Source organism: Tinamus guttatus, unplaced genomic scaffold (genome assembly GCF_059628265.1).
Source record: "Tinamus guttatus ecotype Peru unplaced genomic scaffold, ASM5962826v1 Tinamus_guttatus_pri_ptg000048l, whole genome shotgun sequence".
NCBI classification, from domain to species: Eukaryota; Metazoa; Chordata; class Aves; order Tinamiformes; family Tinamidae; genus Tinamus; species Tinamus guttatus.
In genome coordinates, this window is record NW_028288582.1 from 11,789,331 (window position 1) to 11,803,175 (window position 13,845).

Here is a 13,845-nt window from a genome sequence, read left to right on the forward strand (position 1 = left end):
AGAAGTTATTGACACAAGTATTTTTTTGTGACTTTGCAGAAAAAAGGATGACTTCTTTTCTATCCTAGACATACAAATCTCTAAGATGCTTTGATTTGTACTTCTAAAATTGATTCTTTAATATATGCATTTGCACTTCACATCAGCTGAAGAAACTTTAAGATGCGCCCCCAAGAGGCCAGAAATATCTTACCGTGATCATAGAATCACAGAACCGTTGTATCTGGAAAAGACCTTCAAGACCATCGAGTCCAACTGTAAGCCCTTCAATACCCTACCTGCTAAACCACATCCCTAAGTGTCTCATCCACACATTTCTTGAACATGGCCAGGATGGTTGTTTAGGTTTGTTTTCTCCTGCTTGCTGGAGTCCTGCCTCAAAACACAAACTGCATAAAATGCAGAGAACGGCAAAAGTCCAAATCATATAAAATTCTACTGCTTCTCATTTGGGAAATATAGGTTCTGATGACACCTGCTGGCTCCATGAGGACTAGGCAAACACCAGCCAGCACCTGCTCCAGGTGCCTGAATGGAAAGAAACAGGTCATACAAATTATTGAAAATAAAAACTTTTCTTTTCTATCAGTCAGAGAATCCTAGGAAACAAGGCAAAGAATGACTTTAAAATGTCATTTACTCCCTCCCTGTTTCATTTTATTTTCCTCATTCCTGATGGATATTTGTTTATCCTATTATTGAAAACTTCTAATATTTCTTTAGGCATATTTTTCCAGTGTTTCATAATCTTCACATTCCCTGTAACGGCTTTCACACTAAGATATCCTATTAACAAACAATTGCCATTTTAATTATGCAGATCAAGGACAATTAGACTATGCTTGACTATGAAGCTGAAAATATAGAGGAGATATTTTAGCCATGTGTTATGAAATCCTACTGTTCTACTGCTTGGTCCATCTGCTATTGCTAAGCACAATAACTCACTCAACCACCCCAGGTGAGGTGCTACAATATGCGCATTTCAAAGATGCTTTCCCAGCTGGAATCCTCTTAATGTAATAGAAATAATTGCACAAGCCTAGTTCTCTAGGTAAATGGCCAGGCCTATAAACAGTGTGGGTATGGAGCCAGGAAGATGCTTGTAGTCAGATGATTTCAGTTATTATAAGCACCCTTTGAGTGGCAGCAGCAACCTTGATGAATCATCTAACTGATTGATAAACTAAGTATGTTCAAGAAATTGCAGAAAGAACTCTTTTGTGACTTTTAGAACACATTAGTTTATATTTTATTAGTAATTTAATTGTGATATTTTGTAGAAAAATAATACAAATTGTTGCAATTCATCTCCTGCATTATGCTGGTGCACTTCTACTTTTAGTCTGAGAAATGTCGTAGAGGTTGGATCGCATTTAGCTAATAGTATAACCAGGTCTGAATATTTTCCTATATTAAAATATTTTAATCTGAATTCTTCTCTTCAAGACTGGACAGAATTTCTGACTGATCTCACCAAGCTACATCAAATCAAAGGTAAATATCCTGTGTCTACATGAGAGAAATCAAACGGGCAGCAACTACCTAAAATAATTATCAAAATTCATAGGTCATTGAGTGAAATGTATTTATTTGGTTACTACTGGGAGAGCCCTTGTTTCATTCCTAGAACAACCTGATCTCCTGTTCCTGGGATCGTGCCCAATATGCAGCCATTTGAGTCTGGGTTGTGGCATGGTGTATGAAACAGTGGCAATACTTAAACAAGCACAGAATTGTAGGCTAAGGACTTTATAATTGGAAAGAATCACAACTAGCCTAAGGAAACTCTGAAAAGTCCAAAAACAAAAAGTACTAAGATGCCCAGTTGCTCTACTCTGACTGAAGACTCACTGACTGAAAGAGCTAAGGAAAGAAGCATTAATTTGGAGAGAGGAAAAGCAGTCTCTGCAGTGGAGGTGTTGCCAGTCCCAACAAGAAACTGCAAAATGATGAAAGAAATTTGCAGCAGAGCTCCTCCAAATATTTGGGTCTGCCTCTGCAGGGTCTACTTCCATTCATGCAAGACTCACAGAAGCTCTGAACAACAGATTGGTAAGAACTGGACTACGTATCACTGCTTGGTTTTGCAGTCATACCAAGAAGCTTGTCTGTTAGAGGAACAACAGTCTTTATTCCCCCTGTACATTTCTCAGCTACCTATTGCCCGGGGTTAGCACTGTGTCACACTGTACTGACCAGAACTAGCAAAGATGCAATCAGGCAGCAATACATATGGGTCTCTACCACTTGTTTTGGTCACAGGTGTGTTTTGCCTTAAACTGATGAAAAATGCAATTTTGCCAGGGTGTCATGTTGGTAATCCTCTCCTAATAAATCACTCTTAGAATATGTATAGTTTGGCAGAGTGTTACCCATATGTTGTGTGGTATTTTACAGCTCAAATACCTCTATTAAATCCAAGGAGCTACTGACAACATAAATAGTTTTTAGTGGGAGGAATAAATTACTTCCAATAGTGTAAAAAGATATGCTCAGCAAGGTGTTACCAAGCATGGAAAAACTAGCATGAGTAACTATGGAGGAAAACAATCCTCTCAAAACTCTGTATACAAGCAAATATATCTTAATCAGCCTCCTTTTCCTTCCAGATAATTTTTTTTCTAGATAAAATATATCTTTTATATCCTACAGAAAAGATTTAACTGAGCTATTCAACAATTTTAGGTTCTCTTTAAACCCTTATTTTCACCATCATCCATAAATATTACTACTTTTGAGTATCGAAAGTGTCAGTGCCGTTACCAGTCTAGCTCAAGCAGAGGTTTCAGAGCTGACCATGTGTGCCAGAGCCCTGGAGTGAGTATGAGGATGAGGCTCAGTGCTAATAACAGTGTTAATTTAGATGACAGAGCACAGCAGATGGGTGTGTTTAGTTTGGTGCAAACCAGGCTTTCCTGGGCTGCAGAACACGCACAGCTTTAGTGTCACATTGCAGTAAAGCAGTTTTTTTCTCTCAGATATAAGTTTCTCAATGCAATGATTAGAAACTGGAATTCAAAATCCAGTTGAACTGACCACAAAAAAAAAAAAAAAAAAAAAAAAACAACCCATAGAAATTAGAAGAAAATATCTAGTCACCAGAGAAATGAAGTACTGCAGGCATGATAACGGAGATATTTATGTTTGCAGAAGAGGTTGTATGATGCTGGGATATCGACTTAAGTTACCTAGACTTTTGTTCCTCCATCTCTTAATACAATGTCTATACTTGGCATCTGTTATAACAAGGATTGTTTCTAAAAGGCAGAAGATTTTAAAAGGATTTAAATCCCTAAAACCAGACTGCAGCAGAGTAGCTAGTGCCAGAGACCCTTCATTTTTATCTTGAACTTCTGACATTTCCCAAATGCACAAATGCCCTGCAGTAACCTGGCCCGGGAATGCTGCCTGCTTCAGTGGGTGCCAGAGCTGCTGCCCGGCCGCGCGGCTCCAGCACGCGGCTCCCCACGGATGCAGGCAGCACCGCTCTGGAGCTCGGCCACCACCGCAGAGGAGCAGGGAACACGATGGCCCCAATTGTTCCTCTAAGACAAATGATGGAACTGCAGGGCGAGAGCGCTGCTGACATCCCTACAAATGCACCGTGCCAGCTCCCTGCCCCTTCCCTTAACCCATTTCCCCAGTGAACATCATTGATCTGTTCTTTGAAAACTGCACATTTAAGCAGGATTGGTACTGCAATTCAGAATCTGGCTGTAAAATAATTCTCATAGGAGATTGGATAGGTGGGTCTGAATACTGTCAGAAAATAGGCCGGTTAGTGCAAAGAGTTTATTCTTCTCCTGTTTCTCAGGAAAGATATAAACTATTTACTGGAAAATAACCCTGCCTCATTATGTCATTTATGGGAAGCACAACACTCAGTGTTTATAAATCGGTTAATTTATAACAGAAAAAAACACATATTATTACTCTTTGGAATAGCAAATATTTGTTGCAGACCTAGGTGGGGCAGTCATCTTCATCCTTTTTTTAGAAGTAGTTGAATGAGAAATGTAACAGACGAGCTACCTAATTGGTAAGACAACTTTAAATTATTTCCTATTGCCAAGGGGAGGATTTTTATATTTATCAGATATTCTCTAGGTGCAATGTTTAATTTAATCAGTGCTAGATTTTTATGTGCATTCTAGCATTTTAGATTTCTCTCATGCTACAATGTCTGAAAGAAAAGCACATTTAAGCAAAAAACTTCTTGCTTTGAGCTCTGAGGTTACTACAATTATTTCTAAAAACAGTATTGACCTTTTCATTTCTACCACTCTGCTTATATATTTATTAATGAACTGTCTATTCTGCTTGTGAAGTGTGATCTCTAAATTAGTAATAAATTTCACTAACATCTAAAATTACAAGCCTTTCTATATGTCAAAAATATCTTTTTATTTGCCAACACTGCTTTTCCCAGTCCTAGATGACATGCTGCCTTTCTGTTATTAATAGTAAATGGCAAAGTTCTTATTTTAAAGTGTTGCAATGCTCAATTTGCAGTGAAGATTTAGTGTAATTGTGAGCTTCTAATTCCTGTGATGTTGGAGCACACCCACATCAGCAGTATTTGTGTATGCTTGAGGAAGCGGGAATTTTTTGTTGAGCATTGAGTGGTCTGGCATGTGGCTGTAAATAAGGATTTTTCACACCAGACCCCTCCCATGGCAGTAGGTCCCCTGAAGGAGCAGAGGGGCCTTGCAGTTCCTATAGGGTCTCTCACCTGCTCTGCTGTGCTGTCAGCACAGGAAAATACCCTCCCAAGCCTGCAGATTTTGTTGGTGCTTCGTTTGGCCAGTGAGACAGGAGCCCCATTCAAGTAAATCGCCTGTTCCAGCCCTGCAGAATCAGACCTTTCAGGTGCCACCAAGACCCCTGCACAGCATCTGAGCTGCCAGGCCCCTGTCTGGAGCTGAGAGAATTGTCTTTTCAAGTGAGATTTGGGGGATTGTGTCAAATGCAGAATAAGTAAATATGAAGATTTTCATGATCTGCATCCTCAGGCAGTGAAGGCAGTGGGAATCTCACTGAAAATAAAGTGGGAATTAAAAGGGAAAAAAATTATTCACAATTGTGGTAATGCCTTTTACTGTGTTCTCTGGCTGACGTGCACAAGTGATGAGGCATAACATTCAAGGATTTCACTGCCCCTTGATTAAGTCATTACAGTCCATCTGCGTAACACCAAGTACAGAACGTGACCTCTTATTTAAAAAGAAAATATCACACCATGTGGCTGCCAAATACATCTTGCGACTCGGCACCCAAATGGCTCAGCACTTACATCAATGCACTGTGACGATGTCGGACTGATTCTGACAGCCTGAGTCAGGCAGCTGTGAAACGCAGTTGACCTCCGAGTAAACGGCAAGCAAATAAAGTCAGTTTCCCCTCTGCCAAATTATAAATTAAGCAATGACCATAATTTGCTGTTACAGAACCTTAACTAAAAGGAGTTAATAGTTGCCATGTCTCTTCTACATAGTTGATTTACTATTTTAATGATAGTCCATATAACCCATCTTTCCGTCTTTTATCTGTTTTCATGGCATTGCTAGGCAAAAGTGTTTCATGCAGGATTTCTGATCTTGAATATCCTGTTTAATTTACAACAGGGAAATGCCATTCCAAAGATTTTGGTCATCCAAGATTTTTTCATAAGCAAAATTCTGCACTAAACTATATAGTTAATAAATTCCTGTATTGCTTTTTAATGTTTCACTCACTTTATTTTTTTTTTTTTGTATAATGTCTCAAGTCCAGGCTTGAAATGCAGCTGGCTCTGTGAAAGATAAACACCTTTGCAGTTTGTGATTGAAATGTGCAAAGAAGTGAAGTTTGATGCCAAAGGCCTAGGGTCCTCTGAAAAATGTGTCCAGTTCCCTCTGAAGGATTTGTAGGATAGACAGACCTTGTATTAATTATGTTAAGAAATCAAAACTTGTTTAAAATACTTTATTTAAATTTAAATCTATTTAAATTTTTATGCACAGAAAAACTGTTTCACCTTCATGCTGTTTGACATTGTAATATTGTATTTTGGGACAGGGGACGGCACTGACAAATCTGCTTCAGAATTTGCTAATCGGAGAAGTACAGAAAAACAGAGAATCCTATGACACATGGTCAAGAAAATTATCTGCATGGAATAATAAACAATGCATATCAGAAGGATGAAAAGAGAAATTGAATGATGAAGGGCAAGTTTTCTGCATAGTGATACTGTATTCTCTGTCCTGCGTCTCATCATAAACTTTTCCAGGCTTGGTAAGTATGAGCAGTAATAATGGAATTTCACATGGAATTACTAGCGGGAGTCTGTCCCTGCCAATCCAGCCACATGTTAGCATGGCATCGATAAGGATTAAAGGTGGCTGGGCATGACATCGGCCGCAACGGTACCCTGTGCTTCGTTGCGTGTAAAACCCTGCATGTCTTAGCAGTATTTACCGAGGCTCCCGCAGAACTTTGACCTTTTTTCTGATGTTGATTTTGGCAGCAGACTTCAGGTTCAATCAGGTTCACTGACCAAAATTTCCTATGCTGAAATTCTTCCCATTTCTCCAGGCTCACAACAGCACACTCCGTCACGTTTGTAGAGCTATTTTGTAAATTACTTATACACAAAGCGGCAGATTTTTTTTTGGTTACTAAACACGAACAAGATGATAGTTGTTTTATTCTTGTCATGACAATATCTGATTCCAACTCTTCACCAGTGTATGAACACAATATATGAAGTAAAAAGAAAATGACAGGATAAGAGCTATTATTATACATACCACTAAAATGAGGGACTTCTCTCTTTTTTTCCTTCAATGCAACTATAAAATAATAAAAAAAAAATAAAGGAAGCAAAGAACCGACTCTGGGTTCCTTAGAGCACAACAAGCTTTTAGCAACAATCAGTATTCTGGAAATGATATATTTGTTTGGCAAGGTGAGAGCTTCTAGAGCCACATTCACATTAGGATCCCTCTTTTCTTTCACATGTGCAAGACTGCTTATCTTTACTAAGTGTTATTATTATGGAACTGGCTATTAGGCTAAGGCTATCTTATCCGAAAAAAAAGACTTCATTTTCTCTCAATAAGATGAATGAATGCATAAAAGACCCATGGACAGAGATTATGCCTTGCCTTAGTCCTGACTTATTTTGACCAGTTTGGCTTAAGACAGTCTTTTTCAAAAAGCCACTATATTTGTCTGATTTCAGTTTTCTACAAAACTAGAAAATTATATACTTCTAGAGAATTTCTTCTGGGAAAATAAGGCATAAGTTTCATGGTAAAACTCAGTTCTTCGAAGTTTTAAAAATGAATTTGCAGTGTGCAACTCTTGCATTCTCCAAGTCGCTGTTGAAATATTATTTTCAAAAATATCAAAGGATTTAAAGAATATTTTTTCTGCTTGGCTCCTGTAATTTATCATTTCTGGATCAAAACCTAGTGGCTGTAGTTTGCCTTTTGTATAAAACACACTGATATTTAAGTGTGTGTTTTTAGAAGACACTTTTTAACATAATGTACTTATAAAACCAGGTTGTTTTATGCTTTGACTTTTATCACACTTAAAAATAAGGTAGTTTTTGTGTTTTTCTTAAGTGTCTTTTTTTCTCCAAGCAGTTGATTCGAATCTTGTTGATACGCATATACGCATTTTATATTAACAAAAACAATAAGGTAACAAATATATTAAAAAGCATTTCTAGAATAAGGATGGAAACTATTTGAGTCTGGCAGGCTTCACCATTATGAAGGAAAAGACAGAGCCCATGAAAATGTGCAAATATGATTAAGGCACCTAACATGGGGAATACAATGTACCATCAGTGCTAATGCAGTTGAAGAAGGGAGTTACAGGTCTTTAAACAAATCACTATCTGTAAAGTTTTTCAGGGAAAATGTCGTTTTCCAACACAATTTGCCTAGAGATCTTGTACTCACAAATAATTTCAGTGAGAGGTGTTAGTCATGTCCAACAAATAGATTCCCAAACTTTGAGCTGGATATCCTACTGGAAAATCTGGATTTGATTTTATTTTAGGATTACAACTTAAAATGGAAATAACACTGAAATTCTTCTAGAATGAAGAGTGAATAGAACATGGCTCTCTCCAGAAAGTTAGGTTTGTTTTGAATCCACTTACCAATATTGGAAAACTCTCTCTTCCACTGATTTAAATTTGACTGAAGAACCAAATTTTATAGTGTCTGCACTGAGAGGTAAAAAGAGCACTTTGCTGCATCTTTTGCCTTGTGATTTAAAATATGAACTAAAACAAAAAATCATTAAAGTCATTGATGGTATTCCTTTGTTTTCTTTACTAGGAATTCTCACTATTGGTTACCACCATGAAAACAGGAGTTTATCTACTTTTCTTATGTGAACTGTGTGTTGAAATCAGCAAGGCTGACATAAAACCTAAGATTCTGAAAGATGAAAAAGAGGAAAAATTCTTACACAGAAATGAAGATGTAAATACTTCTGAACAGTGGGATCAGCATGCAAACGTCTCCAAATGTTTTGAAAAGCACATTCTTGAAGATTTCACTCTTTACAACTTCACTGAAAAGACTGCAGATTTTGGATTTGATCTCTATCGAAAAATTGCAATGACACACGACAAAAATGTGGTCTTCTCTCCTCTCTCTGTATCAGCTCTCATGGCCACATATATGTTTGCAGCCAAAGGAGAAACACACAGACAAATCGTAAAAGGCCTAAACCTCCATGCTTTGAAGGACAGAGAGAATCAGCATTATTTACCGGCCTTGTTTAAACAACTCAAAGACAACATCACAATGAATGAAGAACTACTTCTGGTGCAAGGTACTCTTTCTTTTATCCAAAAGGACTTCACACTCAGGGAGTCTTTTCTCAATTTATCTAAACAGTACTTCGATATGGAATTCCTGACTGTGGACTTTCAAAACATCACACAGGCCAAATTTGTTATAAATCAAAAAATTAACAACAGGACCAAGGGAAAGATTCCACAGCTTTTTGAAGACCTTGATCACCAGAATAAACTGCTACTTGTGGACTACGTTTTCTTTAAAGGTAACTACTGATTTTAATTTGCAAAATCATTATTTATGAGAAGAAATGGCACTCTGACTTCAGGTGCATTAGGGGAAGTTTAAATTAATCCTGATGTCTATTTTGCCTCCATCTCCGTTGAGATTTACTTTCTTCTTCCATTATTCTTACCTAACAGTAAATGAATTTCCATGATAGGGGACGCACAATATTCTACACTGTGAGGGTGAAGGGAAAAAACAGTCACAATGTGCAGCGTGTTTTCTGTGGATGGGGCTCCTCTAGTGTTAAATATGTTACGTACCTCTTCCCGCTGCTGAGTTATTTTTGACTGCTGGCTTAGCACACAGGTGAAGGACTCGCTGCGGAGGTGACAAGGAATGATAACTCACACCTTACTACAACAGATGAGCCATACACCTGCTCAGGGCAGGACACGTGGCCAGGTAAAAAGCCAAGATGAGGAGCTGGAATGGCAAAGGGAAAAGAGGAATGCTGTGCAAAGAACCCACACCAGAGCCACTATGTGAGGCAGCAGTCCAAGGCAGGCAGCAGATACCATCCAAGGAAATTCTGGCAAAATAAATGCATACATGAGAACAGAGAAAATTTTAGACAAATAGCCTCCCTAGAGATGAAAATTATTCTTTTGGATTTATAAATATGCAATTTGACAAATGCCAAGGTTCCTTTCCCTGCAGAGAATCAGAGAGAAGAGTGAAACGACTGTGGGTGAGCTTGAAAGCAAGTGTTAGGATCACGAGCACAGCAGAGGCCACATTCCAGAGCACCTTCTAAGACAGTGAGCTGCTAAAGATGGCATCAGTATTTGTAAAGAGGATATTGAACAGCAGGTAGAGATTTTTGACACGGTGGCATGTTAATAAAAGACACATGCTCATGTGACATTTAATAAAGAAAAGGGATATCAGTTCTGAATTTGATTGGCAATGAATCAGACTCAGAAAAGAGATTTTCCTCCCTTCCTTGGCAAATTAAGTGGTTTATCTTGTGCATTATTATTTTTTCCTGAGGTAAAAAAATGCAATGAATATATGTATTAAATATATATGTACAAATGTACTGCAGTTGTCATCCGCTTATCTCAAACACAACTGATAGCCATTTTTATTAGCTACGAAAAGGATTATATGCATTTTAAGGGTTTCTGAATATTGTTCTGAATAAGTATGAATGCACATAATTATTCCTTTCTTTTCTCAGGCAAATGGCTCTACCCTTTTAATTCTAAATTCACAGAAATCGAGACTTTCCACATAAACAAATACAGAACAGTACAGGTACCCATGATGTTCAAGTCAGACAAAGTTAACGCAATTTTTGATGAGAACTTAAGATGCAACGTGATAAAGCTTCCCTACAAAGGCAAAGCCCACATGCTGGTCGTCATCCCAGAAAAGGAGGCAGATTACATCGCACTTGAAGACCATTTGTCAACAGACCTTGTGGAAACATGGCTCAGAAACATGAAGACCAGGTATTGTTTCTTGTTCTTGACCTTAGCATTCTCTATGTCTATTGCAGCAAAGCAATAAAGCAAAATAAAGATTAGCTGGCTTTCCTAACTCACTTAATATCCTGATATATCTCTGTGGCATTAAGTAGCTTCTGGGGGAGAGGACCTTTTATGATCTATCCACATCTGTGGGCAAATACAATACGAAAGCTTCTACTATTTGCACATCACTTAACTCTGTGATTCAGCACAGTAAGAAATGTCTGTTCTGTGAGTGCATAGTCAATTTAGTCTTTCCAAATTCTTCCGTAGGCCCTAAATCTCCCTAAATTTAGCCCTTTCAGGCAAACTGTAAAATAAACTAATATATACAGTGCCTTTATGAAACTTTTCCTGCCAGTGGAAAGCCAATGTAACAGGATAAATTTGATCATGAAAGTGTAAAAATAAATTATTCCTGTGAGATGAAATTCCTGAAGTGATAACCCTTTCCATTGGTTAATAAATTACTGTGTCACTTGGGTATTGGGGCACTGGAGGTGCTGATGGAAATATACAGCAAAAGGAAATTATTTCTAGCATTTCTGGCAATTGACAGGTCAGGAATGATATTCTGCCAATCTAAATTCAAATGGAGACTCCTTAAATTTTGCCCCTAGTGAAGGACATTTGGATAAAGTTTAATCCCTGAGTAGTCTGAATTCAGCAGTAAAACTAGTAAAGCAGTAAAGTCTAACCTTCTCTTGCATTTTTTTAAACAGAAAAGTGGATATTTCATTTCCCAAGTTCAAACTAGAACAAAAATACAAAATGAAGAAATTGCTTCATGGTCTAGGAATTAAAAATCTCTTTGCACATACAGCAGATCTTAGTCAGCTCACAGATCAAGGAAACATAAAAGTTTCACAGGTAAGTCTCCTAATACTATTTGCTAATTGGTTTGTAATAGTGTCCAATAGGCCTAGCCAAGAAAATATGTCATATAAAGATATAGTGATGCTATTAGGAAAGGACTTCCTCTGTAAAGTATATGGAATATAGACATTTTAAGCACAGGATCGATCCCACTTCAAGGATGAGAAAAGCAAGGGGCATTTATGCTTCCTATGTGCTCAACACCTTTCGCAAGGCTAACCCACTACAGGAAGGAAGCTTTGCCTTAAAGAAGGATACAGCTTGTAGAAAAGCAAAAAAATAGCCAACCAGCTAATCAAAACAACAACAAAAAAGCAAATAAGAAAACCATTGGAAGTGACCTAGTAGGACTGACCAATACTCTGGGAGAAACTTTTTTCATAAAGATACTTCTAACTGCTGTAGCTGCTATAAGCCTTCCTACAACTTACTACAGAAGCTTTTATGATTTGACAAAACTGCTAATAGGTGCCATCATAAATAGTTCCATACACATTTCAAAATTCTAATACCAAACCTAGAATTGCTTAAAACTGTATTGGTTATGTAGTCTTAAAAGAACTCACTAAAGAAATGGTAATTTCATCCCAAGGTGAAAAAAAAAAAAAAAAAGACAAAATTGCTGCAAGCTTCAGTTTACTATATACTTTTGGAAAGCATAAGGGCAACATGCAGAACCTTTCTCCCTTCCTTTTTATTACAAAATTATTCTTTGCTGTTTCTCAACAGTTAATTCTGATACTGCAAACCAAACATACTTCAACAGAAGCTGCTAACTGATAGTGGAAGCAATATATGCACCAGTTGACAAAGTGCCAGAAAAACAACCTTTCCCTGTGAATTCTGTTAGCTTAAAGCATGCTACTTCAGCATATTTAGCAGAGGATTCGACAGTGGCAAGTCCTTCAAGTGTCCTGACATATAGTCATTTCTAGAATTGAGCGTTCTGGAGTCAAGAATCCATTAGCTGAACAGGCAGTTCCCTAAGGGAAACCCAAATACAGAGGGTGTTCTCAGAGATCTGTGCAGGCTAAAAGAATAAAAAAAAAAAAAAAAAAAAAAAAAAAGGAAAAGAATTGGACCTTGCCAGGCTCAGAATTATGTCTGTATGAAAGGAATGCCAGGACTGTATCCCATTGCTACACACACTAATAGAGATAAGAATTAGAAATATACAGGAATAAAACAAAACTGATGCATTTACCTGAGATATCACAGAATGAAAGGCGAAAGCTATATCCAGCCATTTGGGGTTGGTGATTTATGCAACGCACCTCCCGCTTTTGGAAGAGCTCCTCTACCTGGGAGAGGCACAGGAGTGCATGGTAGGTGTAAAAGAGCAGCACTGTGCAAGGAGAACGGTTGCTTCATGGTACCAGCTGCAAGAATACCTCTCTGAATGCTCAGAAACACGGCAAGATTGCAATGAACCAGCATCTGTGCTGTAAGTACAGTGGTCATAGAGCTGTGGCCACTCTGCTGCTTGTGCAGGAGACAGCACACGGGTACACCAGTGACAGGCTGCATAGACCTGCATAGTTTAATCTCTAACAGGGGCCAGCTTCAGCTGAATGCCTGGCACTCTGAAAAACGTTCTTCATATTAGCATTTATTTCTGACATTTAAATTATTTTTGTATTTCAGGTTATCCAAAAGGCAGTAATTGAAGTAGATGAAAAAGGAACTGAGGCAACTGCAGCTACTGGGTCAGAAGTAACTGCATTCTCAGTACCTCCTGTTATTAAAGTGGACCGACCGTTCCTTTTTATGATATTTGAAGAAACTTTTAAAACATTACTGTTCATGGGCAGAGTGGTTGATCCAACAGAAATGTGAATAAAGGTAATGGTTTCTATTCCATGGTATACAACAGATTTTATTTTTATTTTCTTTAAACTGTTAATTTACATTAGAAGAAAAAAAGACAGTAAAATATAAAAATGTGAAAAGCTGTTATGCATCACAATCTAGCAGTTGGTCCTCCTATCAATATTTTACTAATGTCCAAGTCATAAGTTTGCTTCACTAAATGACCGAAATTTGTTCAAAAGCTACAAATTATTTTCCAAGTCTTCCGAAGTTGCTTCTAGTGGCAATCTATGAGTACATTTAAAATTAGATTATGGGGTACATTTAGAATTTTGTGCATGTACCATATAAAGGTACATTGCATTTACATATGCAAGCTCAGCAAAATATTAGATTTCAAATATATTCATCTTTTATTCATTTAATTCTCCACTGAAAAAGGAATCCATCACTTTTCACACACATATTTAAATAAAAAATAGATCCTTGAAAAAAAAAAAAAAAATCGTCATAAACCAAAATTCCTAAGACATTTGCATTTGTTTTTAGTGGAATGAGAAAGTGAACTGTCAAAATGTGTTCGTAGTACA

General features: G+C 37.5%; 1 protein-coding gene across 1 annotated transcript; it reads left to right on the top strand.

Moving 5' to 3' along the window:
• Window positions 1-8,336: 8,336 nt before the first annotated feature.
• On the top strand, window positions 8,337-13,287 carry SERPINA10 (serpin family A member 10). The gene is made up of 4 exons (XM_010228462.2): window positions 8,337-9,075; window positions 10,279-10,552; window positions 11,293-11,440; window positions 13,091-13,287. The coding sequence occupies exons 1-4, from the start codon at window positions 8,367-8,369 to the stop codon at window positions 13,280-13,282; spliced, it is 1,323 nt and encodes a 440-aa protein (XP_010226764.1). The 5' UTR covers window positions 8,337-8,366; the 3' UTR covers window positions 13,283-13,287.
• The last annotated feature ends 558 nt before the right edge of the window (window positions 13,288-13,845 follow it).

Bases quoted from the DNA above. Each gene is read 5' to 3' on its own strand.
- SERPINA10 (XM_010228462.2), top strand. From the start codon at position 8,367: ATGAAAACAGGAGTTTATCTACTTTTCTTATGTGAACTGTGTGTTGAA. The intron at 9,076-10,278 runs GTAACTACTGAT...TTCTTTTCTCAG, and splicing joins GGACTACGTTTTCTTTAAAG to GCAAATGGCTCTACCCTTTT. The intron at 11,441-13,090 runs GTAAGTCTCCTA...TTTGTATTTCAG, and splicing joins GAAACATAAAAGTTTCACAG to GTTATCCAAAAGGCAGTAAT.